Raw genomic sequence first — 19,044 nt, forward strand, 5'->3', positions numbered from 1 at the left:
TGAGCAAGACGCACTCAATACCATCCAATCAGCTAAATGGAAAGTGCCCCTCTGTTTCCCACCATTTCAGCATTCGTTATATCTCACGTTAATTAATATAGGCAGTAGGAAGTGCAATGATAAATTACAAAAACCCATTAACCTGATTCTGTCCAAACTGGTGACATATGGCAACTGGTACGTTAGACAAATCTTCCTTGCTAATGTGGGAGTCCTCGTGTCTGAACTCCATTAACACTAAAGCCATGAAAAAATATTTTTAATGTATGTACGTATGGAACGTATATCAACGTGCATGGACAGTGCATGCCTGTGGGAACATCAAAATTCATTAGATAAGTCTGATATGAGATATATTGAACAGGTTCCATCTGACGTCTGTTACTGGGTCGTTCTGTCCACTCCCAAAGGAGTGAATCATATTGACAGGTTGAATTATATCTCAAGAGATATTTTTCTCCCCTCCTCCAAAGGCCATTTGCAATCACGGCACATCCACTGCCTCTTAAAAGTGAGCTCATCTGGCACTGGGTTGCATTGAAGTCCTCCACCGTGCCTGAAGGAAGAATGCTTTTGGGTGGTGGGAACATGGAGAAGATGTGGTCTGTCCAGCTGTCCCTTGGAGTGCTAACCATCTTGACCATGACTGTGTACATCCCATCTACACACGGAGAGCCTTTTTTGCTACAAGGTAAGCTGGAATACAGGCTAGGTGACACAGGTAGGTGGCTATCTTTTTGCTTTGCTTTGCTGTTTGTCATGGCCATGCAACACTTGCTCATTCGTGAAAGAAAATACAAGCAACCTTGAGCTATACTAACCAATCAGTCAACATGGGTGCTACCCAGAGACTTGGTCGTATTAGCATGTCCTTCTGCTCTGCAGCTGGTCATATAACACATTTTGCTAATCAGTAAAAATAACAGATCTGGTGATATCTGGTAAGGGTGTTTCTTTCTCTCCTCCCAAAAGAAAATTTCTAAGGAAATATATTAAAATATCAGAGAGTAGCAATTCCAGTATATAGCATATGAGATCTGACAGCTCCTAAATGTCAGTAGTAGGGTGCTGCTGAACTTTTTTTATTCACGAAACTTCTGTTTATATGTTCTTCTCCCATAATTTAAATTAATCTTAGCTTGAACTTATTCTGCAGGAAAATGTCAATCATTCATCTTCTTTCTTAGAGAGATTTGGCAGCAGAAAAAAAAAAAAAAGCAGTTAAATATAGGCTAGAAAATAACATTGCTTTTCAAACGATTTTTCCTCTTATATCACCTATTTATTTTTGTAATGACAACCAAAACATTCCTGAGGCCACTCTATCCAAATACCGCTTCTGTTTAGTTTTTCCTACAGTGTTTATGTATCTTTTTTTCTGTATCAAATCCCTCAAATGACTAAAGGTAACTATTTTAAAATCATAACTGACTTCTAGACTTAGAAAGGAGGTTTATAGCACTCCACACTAACTGCAAATCTTACACAGTGCGGAGCCCTGCTGCATTCCTCAGGCTTATTTCTTGAGATCACAGTCAGCACCCGTGCCTTCAGCCACAGCATCGGGTGGGGAATAAGCCTGGCCACGTACAGAGCATTACTTGGGCCGAGGACCCTCTGCCTATGCGGATTTCTGTGGCTGTGGCTACTGGGATGGATTCCTCCACCCTTTTGAGCATCCTGGGGGCTCATCTCTTACAATGTTTTGTCTCGTGTGTCAAAAATATTTGCATTCGTCCCATCACAGCTATGTATGGCTGATGGCTGTACGAGACCAATTGCTCCTTTCTCACCTCCTCGAAGGGAGTGAGCAGAAGTCTTTAAGGTCCTGAAAGGAGAGGAACATATGTCTTTCTGCATCATTTCTTTGCATTTTACATGGGTTCTGTAGACAATTTCTAGGGCTTTGCAAGGTCTGCGTGTGGGGCAGGGGTAAACAGACCAAAAATTTTGGGGAATAACCGCTCTCCTATTTTATGCCCCTCCCCAAAATGAATGCATCGCATAGGTTGCAGATGCTCCTGGAAATCTGTTTGGCAGAGCTGGGAGGGTCTCAGAGCCTTGCTGGCTCTGATCTTCCGATCCCCTGTGTCCATCGGATACTGCTGAACCCCTGACCTCCACAACCATTCATTTGAGGGCATAGCCACAACCACTAGAGAGAAACCACTGAGAAAGCTCCCAAAAGAGGCCTCGTAGAGAAGCCCAAATTGCTGGGGGAGCCTGGGGAGGATTTTCCTGGAAAACAGGAAAATTATTCATGGCTGACAGCTACCGTAAGAGGATTCCTCAGGGAAGAAGAGGCTCACTTTAAACTCCTCCACACCTTGCCTATGGGCAGGAAGAATCCTGTGCCACTGCAGAATGCCGTAATCCTGCAGTCAGATAGATCAGCCCCAGTGCTAAGCGAACGTGAGGTTAGATGTAGAGCTGCAGGGCTCTCCAGCTAAGGTGCATGCATCCGCCCTCACGAGGAGCTAGCTCCCACCTCCACTAGCCCTCGGGAGAAGGATGGGGTTGGGGGGGAGAAGGGGGAGCGCCCCAGTTTTGAGAAAAGAGGGTTCCGTGGATTGGTGTCTGGCTTTGCAAAGGCACCTGATACACTCGGCTTGCAGGAGACATCTTAGCCTTAATTTTTGTTTTACTGTCGGGGGCTGGAGGGTCCATCCTTTTTGGCACGAGAGACCAAGAATGGCATTTTATGTGCTGCAGAGAACCGAGTGCTTCCGGAGAGAGAAGACACAAATCACGAAGACACATTGCTGACTCTCCTTCTTAATAAGAAACTCGCATGGCGGAGACCAGAAAATATCGGTAAGTGAAGGGAGATTCCGGCTTCTTGCAGCTGTGTTCGTATGAATGCAAGGAACCTGCTCCTCAGGTTCCTCAGCAAAGTCTGACTGCTCAGAAAGTGGAAGCCCCGTGTGTCAGCGTGATGGCTATATATGTGATGAGAGCCAGATGCTCTGCACCATGGGGCTTTTGGACCTGCTTTTGCAATGAGGTGTAAAGCTGCCCGAAAACATGCACCCTAGATCCTCAGGCTCTCAACACTGGAGCCATCTCAGCCTTTGGAGCCACCTTTCCACCCACACCTCATAGAGTCCCACGCACGTTGGAGCTGCAGCTCCGTGTGGTGCTGCCACGTTAAAAACAGCAGCATCTTGTGAGCACACAGGGAAGGGGGAGTTAAGATTGTGCGGATTTTTGCAGAGGGGAGGTAAAGATTTTTCTGCCTGTGTTATGTGAACAGACACCAAATCTCAGGCCATCCTGTATGTCGGGACAGACTCCAAACTCAGGCTCACTGGAGAAAAACTTGGGCTTTCCAGGACGCTACCGCCCAGCAAGCAGCCACATGGAGCACAGAGGTCAGATCTTCCCATGGCCACCACAGTGAGGGAAGGGGCTGGGCCATATGTGGTGGTCTCAGGGCAGGAAGCTGGTTTTCCCTGTGAAAACAGCAGAGAATGGGGCTCAGCAAAAATGTTACCATGAAAATCCATTCATCAGAGTCACGCAGTACTCCTCCCCAGCCCCTTGTTAATGCAGTGAGGCAGTGGTAAAATGATCCTGGGACAAATAGATAAATACAAATAAATCGTCCTTATACTAACAAAGGCATTCTTCTTGCAAAGGAGATGCATTCAAAAATAACATTTTTATGATTGCTTTATGGATTATTGCACTTATTACTCCTAGAGGAAAGGCTGCATTTTATGCCAGACAATTGAATATAATGAATCTCTGAGCAGAGCACAGACAGAGGATTTACAGCAGGCAGTTTCTCAAGGCATCATCCATAAATTAACTTCCTTCCCCCTGCTTGAGATAATCTGTTCCAAAATTCGACTGCTGTTCATTTTCTATTCATAGCAGCCACTGGCCAAGCTTACGCTTTGTGGGAAGTCGAGCCAAAATAGGCACTCAAAACTCTGAAAGAGGCAAAAATGTGTAAAATAATAATAATAACAACAATAACAATAATAATTTTAACAGTAATAATAAGCTCTTAAGTGGCACTTTTCACATATGAGTGTGTAACAACATGTTTAAGAGGCATCTGCCTGAGGCTGCTGCTGGCAGTGCCAGGAGCCGAGCCCCACCGCCTGCCTCCCAACCTGTCCCCAGCACCCTTCTGCCTCTCGAACTCAGCCCCGGTGTAAAGGGTTAGCTTAGGAACTGCTGCTTTTATGAATACCTGAATGTTTTATGAATATCTATCTGAAAATATTCAGGATTTTTCAACCAAATTGTTGCCTTCTTGAAGGAGAAACTGTGAACGCAGGCAGCTCTTTTTCTGGCACCCTCCTGCTCAGCCTCAAACATGAAAAAAAAGCTCAAGTCTGGCAGGGTGTCTGTGTGCTGAAGGCATATCTGAAGTCAGGGGAATGATATCCTAAATCCTCTTGGAGGTGCAGAGCAACGCCTGCCGCCACACCAGGAGCAGACAGAGCAGGCAGCTCCAGGGCTGGTTTTTGGCTCTTGCGGGGTCTAGCAGAGACATTCTTGAGCAATTTCCTGGCTCTTCTGCTTATTTTAGTGCATATTTTCACTAACTGGCACTTCAAAGCAGCAGATGGCTTTGCGCTCTCCTTCCAGAAGAACTGCTGTGGTCTGGTCACTCAGCTTTGGCCGAGCTCGTTCTGTGTGTTACTTTCCATTGTTTCAGCTATCGTGTTTAAAATAATTATCTGCTTTTGGCTTCGGATTGAGTCTGGAATAAGGTCCCTCAGCCTTCAAGAGGAGCGAGATGAAGATCCCGCAGCCCTTCCTGCAGCTTTCCTATTGCTAGCCCAGGCCTTTCCCAGCTCAGGTGGGGGCTTTAGATCCCATCCACCAGCACCTGACTCCCCCTGTCCTGGACAGGGTATCTCAGGGCGCTTCATTCATCCATGAGCACAGGCTTGTGACCACCTGATATGGTGCTGCTCAGCCCCAGCTCAGTCTGATGCAGGAAGCTGGTGCCCAGCACCCAGCCACTGCTCAGGGAAGGGCCCACACAGATCCTGCCACATCTTATGCAGTTCCCAGGATAAAACTTAAAATGCAGCGAAGAGACTGGCAGGACCACGTGGGGGCCAATGCCCCAGAGCTGGTAAACCCAAGAAGCCTCCCTTAAAATGGAGAGCCAGGGCCAAGTCCCATGGGACTGAGCACAGAAAGCCTGCTTCTCTGTCACTGTTTCTGCTACCTCTGATTTGGAGATGACTAACAGGAATTAAAGGTTAAATAGGTCTTTCCCTGTCAACCCTTAAAGACGTTACATGAGGAAAGTGCTGCTGATTTGAGCAATGCCAGTACTGATGTTGCTCTCCCTTCTTGCAGACTGGGAGCTGGCAAAGAAGTTTGAAGAGCTTGAACAGGTGAGAGAAGGAAATGCACAGACACATACGCGCCTACGGTTGTGTGAATAATACCTCAGCTACACTATATATGCTGTCTCGATGCCCTCTCCTTCTGCCTTTACATCCTGCCCCTGCTCATTCGGCTGCTTTAATGTAAGAGTGTCCCACAAAAGGCAAAGCAAAACCTTGGGCTAAACGGCTGCAGAAGCTGGGAAAGATAAAAGCGGAGAAAAGCTGTAGAGTAATGCAGTCCAGGCTGAGGCCGCTCTTGCCTCCACCACTGCTGAGAGGCCAGCAAAAGCCACGCTGGAAAAAAAACAGATGCCAAAGGAAATCTCCATGGAAGAAAAGGGAGGGAGAAGGGGAGGCTTGCTGCCTGCCGCTCATTGCATCAGCGGGCTGCAGCTGGGACTGGGCTCAAGCGAGGGGGACAGCCCCTGTGCACCTCACCCAGACTGACTCTTCCTGGGGCTCTTTACGAGCATGGAAGGCCCGAGGCATGGCCGGAGCCCTGCCGTACTGTGTGGGCATGCACAGGCACACGTGGATCCTCAAGCTCCTGCTGAGCTCCACTTGGCATCTCTCACTTCTGAGCTAAAAACCACCACAAGGGGTGCCAGGCTGCCAGCTCCGGCTAAGCCCCTCACTCCAGGGCTGAGGCACGTTGAGCTCTGTGAGCTTTCCACATAATAACCAAGGGAAGTCAGCAAGAGCAAGGGGAAGGGACACAAGGAGACGTGAGTGCTCCAAAGGCAGATCCTCCTGGTATGGTCCCACTCTGGGGAAGACCCTGCCCTCCCCAGGGATGCTGCTGGCCCGGATGCCTGTTCTCCCTGCCTCTCCTGCGCCGTGCTTGCCAGTAGGCTGTGGGGCTCCTCATGATGGAGCAGTTACTCACTGCTGTGTCTGTTTTTTAACAGCTGGAGAAGTTGAAGGATCAGCTCTCAGCTGAGGAAGGGTCAGAGGTGGCCTACGCTTTGGAAAGTCTCTCAGCATCCCAGCCCAAAAAACGCGGTAAGTTTTGGGTTAGAGCCCTGTCCGGGGGTCTGGCTTGGCTGCAGCCGTCCCATTCAGCCCTCATCTCCAGGGCTTCCTTTCTGCCACAAGATGGTGACAGTAAACATGCCCCAGACAGGCTCAGAACAGCGTTTCCCTCCATGCCAGCCCTCTCTCGTTGCTGGCTGGCTGATTTCGCAGCTGGGGAGCAGGGCCGGGTGCCCAGGCAGCCAGCTGTTGGAGCAGGCCCAGGCCCCGCTGTGGGCACTTAGGGCCGCAGCTCCCTTTTCATGGATGACCACGGGGTTATTCGGAGGTGCCTTTGGTCCCCGCAGCGCACCCCTCGCTCTCAGCTGGACACAAAGCTCGTGCTGAAGAAATAATGAGGCATGTGGTCTGCAGGCGCTCCCCTCCGCCAAGGTCACTGCCTCCCTGCAGAGAAAAAAGGAGCAATTGTTTGTGCTGCTGAAAAGCGGCAAGAAAAAGGATGTGGAAATCAAGCAGGAATGCAGGGAGCTAATATCTGGAAGGTCCCCAGTCAGTCCCCTCTGCGTGGAAAGCAGGACTGCTCCCTGCAGCACGTCCCCTGAGCTTTGTCTGTATCCAGCCTCTCAGGAGCATCCTGCATCAGCACTGCTGCAAGGCGGGACAAGGACAAAGCCGTTCACGCTGGCTTCCAGAAGACTTCTTCACAGAGCAGTGGCAGCTGTGAAACAGAAGTCACTGACGACAGATCTGGCCTAAAGCCAAAAGAGCTACCCCACATGCTCTGTGCGTGTGCAGGCTGCCGACCTGACAGACAGGCGAGGGAAAATCCCCCTTTGTGCAAGGCTGGCTTAAGCACTTAGGTGATCCTTAGACAATCTGCAATTTATAAGCAGCCCTGGAGGCTGTCATTAATTTGGCTAAACTAATTCATGCCCCCACCAGTCTGGAAGTTTCAACTGTACATAAAACTGCTTCTCCCAGCCAGGTTTAAATCAGATTTTGCCAGATACTAAAGCAGAGAGTGTTTGCTTTCATCTAAAGTCCTTCCAGTTTGGGAGGAGCTTGTGTCTCGGCCTGAGCACTGCTGATCCAGTAGAAGCTTTCTCCCAAGATCCAGATCTCAAAAAACAGGTAGAAAACCCTTCTTATACCTAACAATAGGGGACCTGCACGGGGCTCAAAGAACCAGGCATGCTGGCAATACAGCTATTTTTTCTGACACCAAAATCCATATCTTTCCCTAATCTATTCTTTTTGGAAGATGCCACGGTGATCAATGTTGTTCGGTAGCTAGTATCAAAATGCTAGAGTGATTGAGCTTTTGAAAAAAAATGTAGTGTCCAGATCAGGTGTCTGCAGGTCAGTATCTGGCTTTTCTGGTTAGTGACAAGTGAGAAGACCTGAGGCTGCGAAACTGCTGGCTGGTAGACAGGAAAGAAAAAGCTGATTCCTGATATTGCTGCAGTAGAGCAAAGGAATAGCAAACCATTATAAATCGAGCTACACAGAAACAACTTTCAGACCACTTCTTTGTATTTTATGAAGCCGAAAGAGTCACCTCCTAGAAGTGTTATATGAAATCAAAGCTTATTACTGGGATGTGCCTGGAAACCACAATGCTGTCGTAACACCCAACTCTCTCAAGACATTGGGCTTTTGAAAACCCACTCCAGGGCTGCAGTGGGAAGTTGGAAAAAGTCCCTTGTATGCTAAAACCCTTCTCTTGTATCCCTCCCCAGCCTGCTTTTGGAAATACTGCATCTGAAGGCTTGCCAGAAGTGGAAAACGAAGATGGGCCTTTCCCCAAACTGCCTTGCTGGGTATTAATGTGTTAAGAGTTTGTTCTGTTCTCTCACCATGCTGCTAACTTGGATGCCATCCTCCGTGACTGCACCACAGCCAAGTCTAACAGGCACCGTGACAGGAGCCCGAGTGGCTACGCACAGCCGCTCTCTGCTCCTCCCTCCTTCAGGCTTCACCTTCCACCATCTTCTGCTTGGAAGATGTTTCCCAACTTTCCTTGCTGTCCTGTGTGTGCCATTCAGTCTGCTGCCACCACACCCTCTTCCCCTTCTCACCAGGTCCCCCAAGGCACCAAACACCAACTCAGTCTCCCTGAGCTTGGGCCTCTGCGCACATTTGCAGGTGTTGCTCATGGTGGTGCCTGGGCTTCCCGTTGCCTCCCATGAGTAGGTCAGTGATGACCCAGCACCCTCCGTTACGAAAGGAAGGCAGGCTGGGTGCAATGAGAAAGGTTCAGGGCTGCCTGCCTTACCTTGCTGAGCCAGAGCTGTTCCTTGTTGTGTCCTGCCAGCGAGCACAGTAGGTTTGGGGGAGGACAAGCACAGAAGTCTGGACCCTTTGGATATCACTCCAATAAAGATTTTCTGTTGCACAGAAGTATGTGCTGTTTTCTTTCTCGTCCCTTGCATAGGCCCAATGGGGGGAGCATGTTTGTTACCTAATGGGTCATGTGAAGTTTAAAATGAAAAATACTCCTATTAAACATCTAGCAACACACGTTTGCTATAATATGCCTGAGGAATAAGCCCTTCCTTTGGCCAGAACTGGGAATGAGAGCTGGGTCTGCCCCGTGTGTGGGCTGCTGTACTCATGGGACTGGACCAGTCCCACTCACTTCTATCTGCTCACCCCAAAGAGATGTTTTGAGAAGACATTTTTTTTCTCTGGTCAGGCAGATGCTAGCTGTTTTCTCCTACTGCAAAATTATGTCTGCACCTGCCCAAAAGGAAGAGATCACAATCCCTCTGTGGGTCCTACATGTAATCATTTTAAGTTCTGTTATCCAAGTTTACTTGCAAAGCAAAAGGACCATGTTGACTGACTTTGACTAGAATTGAACTGTCTCTCCAGGCCTGTCTAACCATGTTATTTTAACTGCAGCTTGCGTACTATGTATTCTTCAAAACTTTATCTCTCCCAAAGCACTAATTGCCATGCTACATTCATTGCCTACGGCTCTGGCAAGATGTGCACACTTACCACAGCAGTACGTTGTGTGTACTTCATCAACAGGAGATCTGTTCATTTTACTACAGGATAAAGCTGGCATATATAGAATAAAAACAGTTTGATTATATAGGTGAGGTCTAATCATATGGAAAACAAAGCGTGCTGTTAGCATTAATTCATTGCTATTTCCTTAGTAGTGATTAGGAACAAATTTCCCCTTTTCTGTTGAATTTGTGAATGTGAAAAAGGTATGTGGGAACATACATTCACATACCCTCACAACAGCATCAAATTCAGGAAAAAAGTATAGCCTATTGCTAAGAGAAGAGTCTCTCTTTCCTTTTAAGAGTTTGGTGCTGCAAGTGAAGGGGAGCTATACCGAGTGCCCCAAGCTGGTGTTCAGCACAGGTGCCTTCAGCTCGCAGGAAATCCCAGTGCAATGACAGGCTGGAGCAGCAGCAAGCTCCATCTGTTACCTGCTAGCTGGAGCCATGTGTCCCCTGCCCGGTGTGACAGCTCACCAGTGAGTCAGGAAAAGGAATGCAGTGTCATGGCTATTTAACAACGTGCTCTGGTCCCATACACAGGAATTCCCTGGGGTGCAATGCACCTCTGCATCCTACTAGTGCAATTACTTAAGTGTTCACGGTACCCAGACTACCCCACCATTTCCTATCCTGCTGTGTTGGCTGCTTCTGCCGGGATGATGAGCATCAGTGTTGAATGCAATTCATGTATGAGTTTGGAGCAAAGGTGGTGATGCTCTTGCAAGACTCACCATCAGTGTGACACTGTGGAGCTCCTGTCCTTCCTCCTAAACACACAGGACAGAAAACCTTCCTCGGATGCCACCTCCACATCATGGCTGCTTGCACCTTACCCATGCTTGGGCAGTCACTCCTGCTAAAGCTAATGACCCACAGGCGATAATTAAAGGGAATTCACTTAGGCATCCTGGTAGATCATGTTGATTTATTAGCAGAAAATCCTCACAGGCATCTGAATGGGTTTGCAAGCAGGCAGCACAGGGCTAATCTAGCATGCAATGGATGTTGTAGTATATCCTCACTTCATGTTTGTTGACCTGCATGCTATGCACGATGACTAAAGCTATCCAAGATTTATCCATGAACAAATCATGGCATTTATCCTTTCAGACATCATTGTACTTTAAATAGTGCCTGTTGATGAATGGATTTTAAAGTGTATTTGAGCCACAGGAGACTGCAGTGTGCTCTGAGGTGGATGGGGAAGAGAAAGGCTGTTGCTTTCTCCCAGATAATCCTTGCAGTGCAACAAGAGCCAAGAGCAGGACTGAAGCTTTCAGGTCACAGTTACAGTCAACACCGCCACAGAGGCCTCTGTCCTGATTTGCTTTCATGTTTTCTTTCAGATGGAGGACATTTCTGCACCCAACTATGGGCTATAAAACCCCTCTTTATTTAGAAACCCACACTAATACTAACTGTCTGTTGGAAAACTTTTATGATCAAGCAGATCTGCTATGTTAGCATTGGATTCTTCTGATCGGAGTCTCCCAAAATACATCCTGCAATGACTGTGACCATGCTGCTTTTGACCGACAACTATATGAGTGGTCAGGAACACACGACTTCCCTAATCTGCCCATACCCCGTACATATGGCTGTATCACAATCAGATTATCTGCAGACTGTCTGGGTGAGCTCAGTGCAATAAGATAACTGTTTACTAAACCCCAGGGCACACTCAGGATAGGTGGTTGCAGCATGCTCCAGAGGACAGGGGCTGAGACTGTCTGGGATTGCATTTGCGGATTCTTTTCTATCATGGACAGAAAATCTTGTGTCAGGTCAGCCACTCAGTCCCAAACCCTTCATCTGCAAGCTTAAAGGTAGAAAATGAGCACTGGGACTAGGGGACATGTACTTGATGCTGCCTGCCCTTATGAATGGGGACCTCTCCTCCCACTATGGCCTATACTGGGGCAATTGCTGTAAGGTGCCAATCCTTTGAATAGCTTTAATCTCAAGGATGCATTGACTTCCCAAGTCCTTTCCTACAGCTGACTGAGAAGCTGACTGTATTTTTCCCCGTCTTGCTAGCTGATTGCCAGTTTCTTTGTGCCTCACATAAGGTCAGGAAATACACACTTAACTTCTATCTCTTGCCTTACTGCAACCCTCCGCATAACACAAGGTAAATATGTGGCAAGATGTATTTTGTTTTCCTAGTCCTATATAATCCTTTCTCAGTGGATCATCTTTTGCAATTCTAAGGATGATTTATACCCAAGAATAGCAATCCAAGGCATTTAGCTGACATGGATCATAGTCCAGCAAGGAGCATGTGAGGTTTAGAAAAGATCAGCTAGGAATCTGAGCACTGAGATGTCAGCAAACAGCTTTTTTCAGCAATATTTTATAAGCTGGAAAAAAGTGAAAAGCAATGAAGCAGGATTTAAAATTACCTGTTTTACTCTGAATTGAAATGGAGAGGACAGGCGTACGTTTACATGTTATCAGACTAAGAAATGCTTGAACTTTTACAGTTGGACATGTGATTATGCCCCATGCATGCATCAAGAGGCTAAAATAAGGCATACGATGCAGATGGCTTAGGAAGTAGATGACTTCATATTTGGACGCTATCCTATGTTATGCATAGGGAGGACTGAAATGTATTCATCAGCTTAGAGGAGGAAACTAAAAGTCTCACCACATTTCAAGATATGCCATACAATGAAAACATTTCTAAATTTGGTGCGGAGATATGAGAAAGACTGTTAAAAGCATCAGTACAAATCCTAAGGTATTTTCATTTTTCTTATTCAGACTAACTCCTATGATATCAGTAGATGGTTTTTTCCCAAATAGCAGTTCAAATAAAACCTGGGTTTGTCCTGTTAACTGTTAAATTCTCCCTTCACCTACCAGACAAACACCCTCTTTAAAGAAACGTGCAAAGCAAACTGTCTGCTTCTCATGGACTACTGTTGGCTTCTTTGAAAGTTTTATTTTAAATCAAAAAATTCTAACAGTACTTGCTAGGAAAATGAACTTCTGCAGGTTTAAGAGAGAAATGCCATGCAATCAAACTATATACATATTTTTTGTTTCCTCCTATCAGTGGCACTGTGCACAACTGTGAGAGCATTCTGACCTGATGAACTGAATTTGTTACTATCTGTAAATGCAATGTTTGTAAAATGCAATGTGAAATAGATTTTGCAGGAGGTCATTTCCTTGAGTGTTGAATCATTAGTCAATGACAAGACATGCTCTGGTGCATCTTCCGCATTTCTGTGATGTTTCCAGTACAGCATCAATCATTCAGAACAGAAGCACCTGTAGGCAGAAAAGCAGTAAATGTTATATTTTCCCAAATCAGGACTGCAAGGGTTGGACAAAGACACAGTAAGAAGATAGAAAAGCTAAGGAATACCTGTTTTCTTTTAAGAGGGTACTGAGTTCTAATACAGGGGCTTCAAGGTAAGCTGCGTCACAAACCATGTTATGAGAAGCCATCCTTCCCCAGGGCTTCCTACCCAAACCTACTGGCACGACTCGAGTACCTCCGTGTGACAGAGCAGGTGGGGCTCTCCGTGCCATGCATGCCCACACCTGGAGTACTCTGGCTTACTTGCAGAAACTGCTAACCCTTGGTGTTGCCAAGACGGCTCACTCCGATCCGGTCGAGAGGAATCCCAAACCGTCTCTTAGGCAGCTCCACCACTTTCCTGCAGGGGGAGAAAGGGAAAGAAGGACGGAAAGAACTGGGAGAAGACATCATAGGAATAATCTGAAGTGTTACTAAGTCTTTGATTCCTCCATTCATCCCACTCGCAACTTTATTGTGCAGACAGAAGAGCTGTGCTGCAGCAGCTGAAAATGTGTTTAAAAGAAAAAAAGCTTCTCTTGTCTCAAAAACGAATAGTCAAGAGTTGCACCTGTTTTACAGACTGATGTTGATGTGCTATCCCTGCTTTTATCTGACAGCAAACAAACAACTTCACAGGTTAACTGCTATTAATAAAAGAAAGGAGATGCATAGCCCTCAGTCTCAAAAACCTATACATCAAGCACTTTCACACTAAGCCGTATGGAAATCAAAATGGCTCAGGGCTGCTCCTCAGCTCATCACCCCACAGACAGCACTCTGCCCCCCACACAGCGTAGGCACAATCTGATGGGAGCAGGTGGGACTTGGGCTGCTGGAGTCATACTGAGCCTTGTTTGATGAAAAGGGGACTTCACTTCCCAGACTGGTGTGTGTGTGGGGTTTCTGCATCTGCATCAGTTGCAATACCGCCGTGGTCTGCAGTTAAACAGAGAAGGAGACTAAAATCATGTCAACGGGGAAGGCTGAGCCGTCTTGGAGAAGTTGTGCAGCTGAGCTTCCCCTCTTGTGGCCGTCTGGGGCCATAACAGGACCATCTGCCTCCACAGCCTGCCGCTCATCTTCCAGGTAAAACTGCTCATTTCAGCACTTACTAGGGACAGAGTGATAATTTCTATTTAAAACAGCCTTTTTAAAGATCTCCAGAATTTTTTTTCCTTCTCTTCAGCTACAGAGCCTTCCACCTCTTCTGAGAACTCATCACTTATCGCATGCTTTTCCCACGCTTTCAAAGCTTTATAAATTGATGTTGACAAGCAATATTAGGATCTACGCCCACCTGTAACCATTGGGTGCCACAACAGGGGTTGCTGTTAAGTGGCCCTGCATTTGATTTGCTCTCTTCCAAAAGTTTCTGTTATTTTTGGCAGGTACGCTGCCTGCTGTATTGCTTCAGAGGGTTAAATCTACTTAACAACTTTTGTGCTTCAAAAGTCATTAACTAAAGTCTCTATAGGTAATCCTCTCAGATAGTACATGAGTGGACACTTATCTGCTGTGGGCACAACAATGACAGGCTGCTCAATCCTCTGTTTTATTCCTGTGAGTGCAGCAGCCTCTGCCTGTTTCCACCTGAAGGTACAGCCTTTCGACTGCTTCACAGCACGCATCTGATCCATGGCTCGTGCTGATGACAGTGTCGGACTGTCAGTGCAGTCAGAGCAGCTCAGGTGATTCTCATAAATGTGTCAATCCCAAACTCATGAACTAGTCAGCTCCTCAGAAGTGATAACCTCAAAGCCAAACTGCAAACTGTGCTGATGATGCTGGGAAAGGAGAAAAATTTTGTACAGTGTCTCCCTCACTTGCATGATCTCATTATTCAGAGACAAGCTGTTATAAAACCTAAAAATTTTCACCACAATTTCCCCTTTGCATGTTCCCCCCAACCCTTGCATGGCACATAGAATGAAACGAGATTTCCACACAAAAAGCACATGACAAATTGAGATTACCATGTACTTTTGCAAAAAAGGCACTGTGGCTTCAAAGATGAACTAGAATTTCTTCCCCTCAAAAGGGAAACACGCTGAAAAAGCAAACAAAGAATGAACTGATTTTGATCTCTTGAAGTGATATACAGACAAAATAGTTCTACTCAAGGATTTAAAAATTTTGTACTTTAACACTTTTGGCTGCATTCATAAAGTCCTAGTAGCAGACTGTACGGATAAGTGGAAAAATGACAAGAAAATATTGCAAAACACTGTCTGGAGGGGAAAAAAACACACAACCAAAAAACCTGTAACATTGACTGGCTCTTGTGAATACTTGCCATTTTCAGATTAAGCTTTAAGCATGTTATTAAATACTGACCGCCCGCCCTGGGGATCCCATTCAAAAAGAAGACAGTTACCAGAAGAAGGGAACAAGACACTTAAGCTCTCTCAGGTACAGAGAACATCCCCTTGAGCGTTGCACCAGACATGCTGACTTTTCACAGCCATATCAACAGTCATTCCTTAGCCCTCAGTTATAAACTTGCTTATCTTCCAGCATGTACTGTAAAGGTACTGGTGTACTGTTGTATTGATTAAACCCTGACTTATCATAAGTTGATCAAGATCTTGACGCTTTTTTCCTTGGAAGCCCATTCTATATCCTGGTCATTTTCACAACGTGATGTTTGTCTTGCCATTCAAGATGCGTACCACCATACCTTCTCTTCATTCCAGCGTTGGGAACACCTAACCCTACCCCTTAGCTTTTGAACCTCAGGCATATTTTGGCTTTAAGAAATCTCAGAACCAAAAAGGTAGTTTTAAACTGAATGTTAGCTCACATCAGAGAAAAGAAGTGTACTTAAAAAATGCATGTCTTTGAACACTCTTTGTTAGCTGGATGGCACTTTGGGGGTAAAATGAACTACTGCATATATTATTCATCACAACTGAAGAATTACATATTGTGCAACCAGAATGCTTTCTGAAGAGTTTCTGGTACCCTGTTCAGAGGCACCTTGTGACTGACCAGTGAAATTACTAGTGGCTAAAGCTAAGCCATATGTATCCAGGACAACCTGCCAGCAGCCTTCTTCCAGCTTTATCACTGGTAGGAGCCATCTAAGAATTTACCTCTGTTTGCCTTTAGTATCCACAGAGGTTGCAGAAATTCTGTCGATTGGGGAGCCAAATCCTGGGAAACTTCTTTTCTTCTTGGTCTCAGTCACTTCATTCTCCAGAGACACCAGCTCATCAAGCAGGAACAGTTTGGCTGCCAGGTTGGAGGCTGCTTTCTCTTCACTGGCAGTTGGGTGTGCTTCCATGCCCAGAGCAGCAGAAGGCTCCAAAGGCTGCAAAAGAAAGCAGGGATGTTTGTTTGCTGCTGAAGGTCCAGAAAAGCCTTTTCGATCAATATCAAAGCAGCAGCCCTATAAATACACAATTACTAGGATACTAAACCTGAGCTAATGTTTTAAAACAAAGTTTTTTCTGTGAAACCTGGTCATAGTCCAACCACAGGAGTTTGATATCAAAGGCTGGAATACTTTCTGGTGGAATTGAACTCCCCTTCATTATTATTGAAAGACTCATCAAAATCATAAAGACGACTTAGGACTTCACAAAGCCCATTTTTTTGTGGGAGAGGTCACTATTGTTATCTCAGCAGTGTGATCAGTATCACTTACAGCATGAGCTGAATAACCATAACAGGGGTGACATAATATGCTTATATCTACGTGGCCCACACCATAGTTGTAGTGGTGACACTTCCTACTACTGGTGGGTGGCATAACGAGCGATGGAGCATATAAAATTCTGACCTTTATATAAGGAGAAGCACATGACCACAATAAATGTTGCTTCCTTCTTGTGATTAATATTTTTGTAAAGGATCTCATATTGTCCTCTGATTTTCAAGTGCCATTGAGTGGTCCTTTCTGTTCCTTTTCAGGGCTATAAAACTTTCATAAAGGTCTACAACAGAATTATACCTTTAAAAAAATGAATGAACTCTCCACTCAGATTAGTGGGGATGAATATGTACAATAAGGCTTGAAACTGGAAAGTAAAAAGTAGCCTCTGTTCTTGAGAGCTATGTGCAGTTTTACTTATTATATCTTTAAACGGGTATTATAAATTTGAAAAAGGAAAGAGAATGCTAAAATGATAATCAGAGGTAGACAAAGGTTTTCCCGTTATGAATCACCAAACAAAGCACAACATCACAGATAAGCAAAGAGAGGAGTGTTGGGGCAAGGGTACAAAGGAGGATTTATAAACTTATAAGAAAAGACGTGAATAAAAGAGACTAGTAAAAACTAGTAATTTTTCATTTTAAAAAAAAAAGGAAAAAAAAAGATTGCTCACTTGTTTACTCATTGAAGTCACCAGATTTAAAATAAATATGAGCAGTTACTTTTTTAAACGCATAGATGAAGTGGAATGCACTGCCAAAGGATGTCACAGATAACAAGACTTTGGTAAGAAATTCAGGCTCCCCATCGACAGCTAAATAAAAAGCCCTGGTCCAGTGCAGTTTCTGGATCAGGAAGTCTCTGAAGATGTTGTGTTCCTATATTCTTTTCACAAACATCTGTCTGTAATAGAGACAGGATACCAGGTCTCTGTGGTAACACAACAGCAGCTGCTGCAGCATTAGTATGGGGAGTGTTTCCCCAAAGCCCTATTTCCTATAACAAATATTATTTTTTAAAAACAGGACATGCTCACTTGAAGCCAGAGAGCAAGACAGAAGGATTCATCAGCATTCTCCAGTATGCATCTAACTTCTAAGCTCATCTTAAAAACCTGTGTAAAGACCCTACAGCCAAAAAGTGCTACTTTGATTAAACTTTATATCCTTGATTTTTATGACATGAAACCATTACACAAATATCTTTGCTGCCGCATCTGTTTTATGTCAGGATGACATAAAAGAGAATGCACTAGAAATATTTTCAGGTGCAATCTCTACATATCTTACTGGATGAAATGTGAAACAGGAGTTCTCCCATTTCATCCACTGCTTTCCTTCACAAGATTAGGCAAGTTACTTTGCTCCTTCCCTCTCCTGACCCCTTGTGTCTCCTTTCATTTGTAAGTTTTGAGCAGGGGGTCTTCTGCCCAGGCCCTACTTATGGCTCCTGGAAGATGCTGACTCCTCAGGCTATTTGTCTTTTAAGAAAGAGAAGGAAACTCTCCCTTCAGTGTTAGCTTGTTTCCCCGCTCCCACCACCCCATTTTCCCCTGCAAGGAGTTCTCTCTCTGGAGTCACTGGACAATGTTTTAACACAGGGAAATGCGATGGTGTTTGAGGAGAGCCCGTGTGAATCTGGGTGAGACTTCATTCCACCTGTCCTCTCAGCAGCATGAGCTTTGCATCCCTCTTTTCACTGGGCAAGTTTTCCTGCCCCTGTTTTGCCTTTGCACCACCAATACACGCTGATCATCTTTCAGCGTGTACCCTCCACAATCTGTGGCCAGGAGCAACTTAGGAAGAGCCGGGTTACATGACAACTACCAGAAACATTCACCTACCGCTGGAGCTGCCTCTGCTAGGAGCATCAAGCTGGAGTGCCGCTGCAGCAGGGTAACCACGAGGGCCAAATGCACCACAACAAGCTGAAGCTGCAGCATCTGCAAAGGAGAACAATCCATTAATGGCTCCATAGCCACATTCCCAGATGAGAGAGAAGGCAGCAAATACCCATGAAAGGCTCTACAGACTGATGGTGGAAAGATGAAGAGGATATCTCACTTCAAAGGTCTTTAAGAAGTAAAAAGGAGACCCTGTTCCTATGGTTGTTCATAAATCTTATCTTACAGAATCACTGGGTAAAAATCAGCAACCAGTCAGTGTCAGCTGAGCACCCTTCTTTTCTGGGTACAGAATCAGCTCCCTCCTCTTCACTCCTTTAGGGCTCTGTAGATCTTTTAATTCCTTTCTGCACAATGGCCCACTCCTTGCAGCGGGAGGAGTAAGGAATGCAAAATCGGGTTAAAACGAGGTAAATTAGACACTCATTTGTAAGCAGAGAGAATTTGGCTCAAGACCACCCAGGTTAATCTTGACCTCCCCATGTGGTGGACAGGTGCCTGGAGCTGTTACAGAAATCACACATCTCCCCAGCAGCATTTTGAAAGCAAGGCTGAATTTTACTAGTCTCTAATGTGAGTTAATGGTGGCCACAACTTCCAGGATCTTCTTGGGATCTTGGAAGAAAGCTTTATAGCTTCCACAACCAGGAAGAAGATGCATAGGAAGACATTGCTGAGACTGGTATTGTTGTGACCACATACCACCACTGCAGAACTGCAGATGCCTCCAGAGCCTTAAAGTAAGGCAGAGAGGTTCAAGTTTTGGCAGGCTCAAGATCAGGAAACTGCAGGCATTTCATTGTCCATGGACCTGGGCTAAC

At 45.6% G+C, this 19,044-nt stretch overlaps 2 protein-coding genes across 3 annotated transcripts; one reads left to right on the plus strand and one right to left on the minus strand.

Annotated features, from left to right (window-relative positions):
• The first annotated feature begins 567 nt into the window (after nucleotides 1-567).
• UTS2B (urotensin 2B) lies at nucleotides 568-8,097 on the plus strand. 2 transcript variants are annotated; one of them, XM_035545087.2, is made up of 5 exons: nucleotides 568-721; nucleotides 2,713-2,814; nucleotides 5,329-5,366; nucleotides 6,269-6,362; nucleotides 8,072-8,097. In XM_035545087.2, the coding sequence occupies exons 1-5, from the start codon at nucleotides 568-570 to the stop codon at nucleotides 8,095-8,097; spliced, it is 414 nt and encodes a 137-aa protein (XP_035400980.2). The 2 variants fall into 2 exon arrangements, with proteins under 2 accessions (XP_035400980.2, XP_050568551.1); XM_050712594.1 differs by having other exon boundaries at nucleotides 568-691.
• A 4,462-nt stretch (nucleotides 8,098-12,559) lies between these two features.
• On the minus strand, nucleotides 12,560-18,262 carry OSTN (osteocrin). Its single transcript, XM_035544905.2, has 4 exons — nucleotides 18,164-18,262; nucleotides 15,758-15,975; nucleotides 12,927-13,023; nucleotides 12,560-12,631 (listed from the first exon to the last, which is right to left on the minus strand). The coding sequence occupies exons 1-3, from the start codon at nucleotides 18,260-18,262 to the stop codon at nucleotides 12,939-12,941; spliced, it is 402 nt and encodes a 133-aa protein (XP_035400798.1). The 3' UTR covers nucleotides 12,560-12,631; nucleotides 12,927-12,938.
• Nucleotides 18,263-19,044: the final 782 nt, after the last annotated feature.

The sequence above is a fragment of the Cygnus atratus genome, chromosome 9 (assembly GCF_013377495.2).
Source record: "Cygnus atratus isolate AKBS03 ecotype Queensland, Australia chromosome 9, CAtr_DNAZoo_HiC_assembly, whole genome shotgun sequence".
Lineage (NCBI taxonomy): Eukaryota > Metazoa > Chordata > Aves > Anseriformes > Anatidae > Cygnus > Cygnus atratus.

What these genes read in the sequence shown, in the direction of transcription:
- OSTN (XM_035544905.2), bottom strand. Translation starts at nt 18,262, where the DNA reads ATGCTGCAGCTTCAGCTTGTTGTGGTGCATTTGGCCCTCGTGGTTACC. An exon ending in TAGCAGAGGCAGCTCCAGCG is followed by an intron (nt 15,976 to 18,163) that starts GTAGGTGAATGT and finishes TTTCTTTTGCAG; the next exon opens with CCTTTGGAGCCTTCTGCTGC. An exon ending in GATACTAAAGGCAAACAGAG is followed by an intron (nt 13,024 to 15,757) that starts GTAAATTCTTAG and finishes CTCCCCCTGCAG; the next exon opens with GAAAGTGGTGGAGCTGCCTA.
- UTS2B (XM_035545087.2), top strand. Translation starts at nt 568, where the DNA reads ATGCTTTTGGGTGGTGGGAACATGGAGAAGATGTGGTCTGTCCAGCTG. An exon ending in GCGGAGACCAGAAAATATCG is followed by an intron (nt 2,815 to 5,328) that starts GTAAGTGAAGGG and finishes CCCTTCTTGCAG; the next exon opens with ACTGGGAGCTGGCAAAGAAG. An exon ending in AGTTTGAAGAGCTTGAACAG is followed by an intron (nt 5,367 to 6,268) that starts GTGAGAGAAGGA and finishes GTTTTTTAACAG; the next exon opens with CTGGAGAAGTTGAAGGATCA.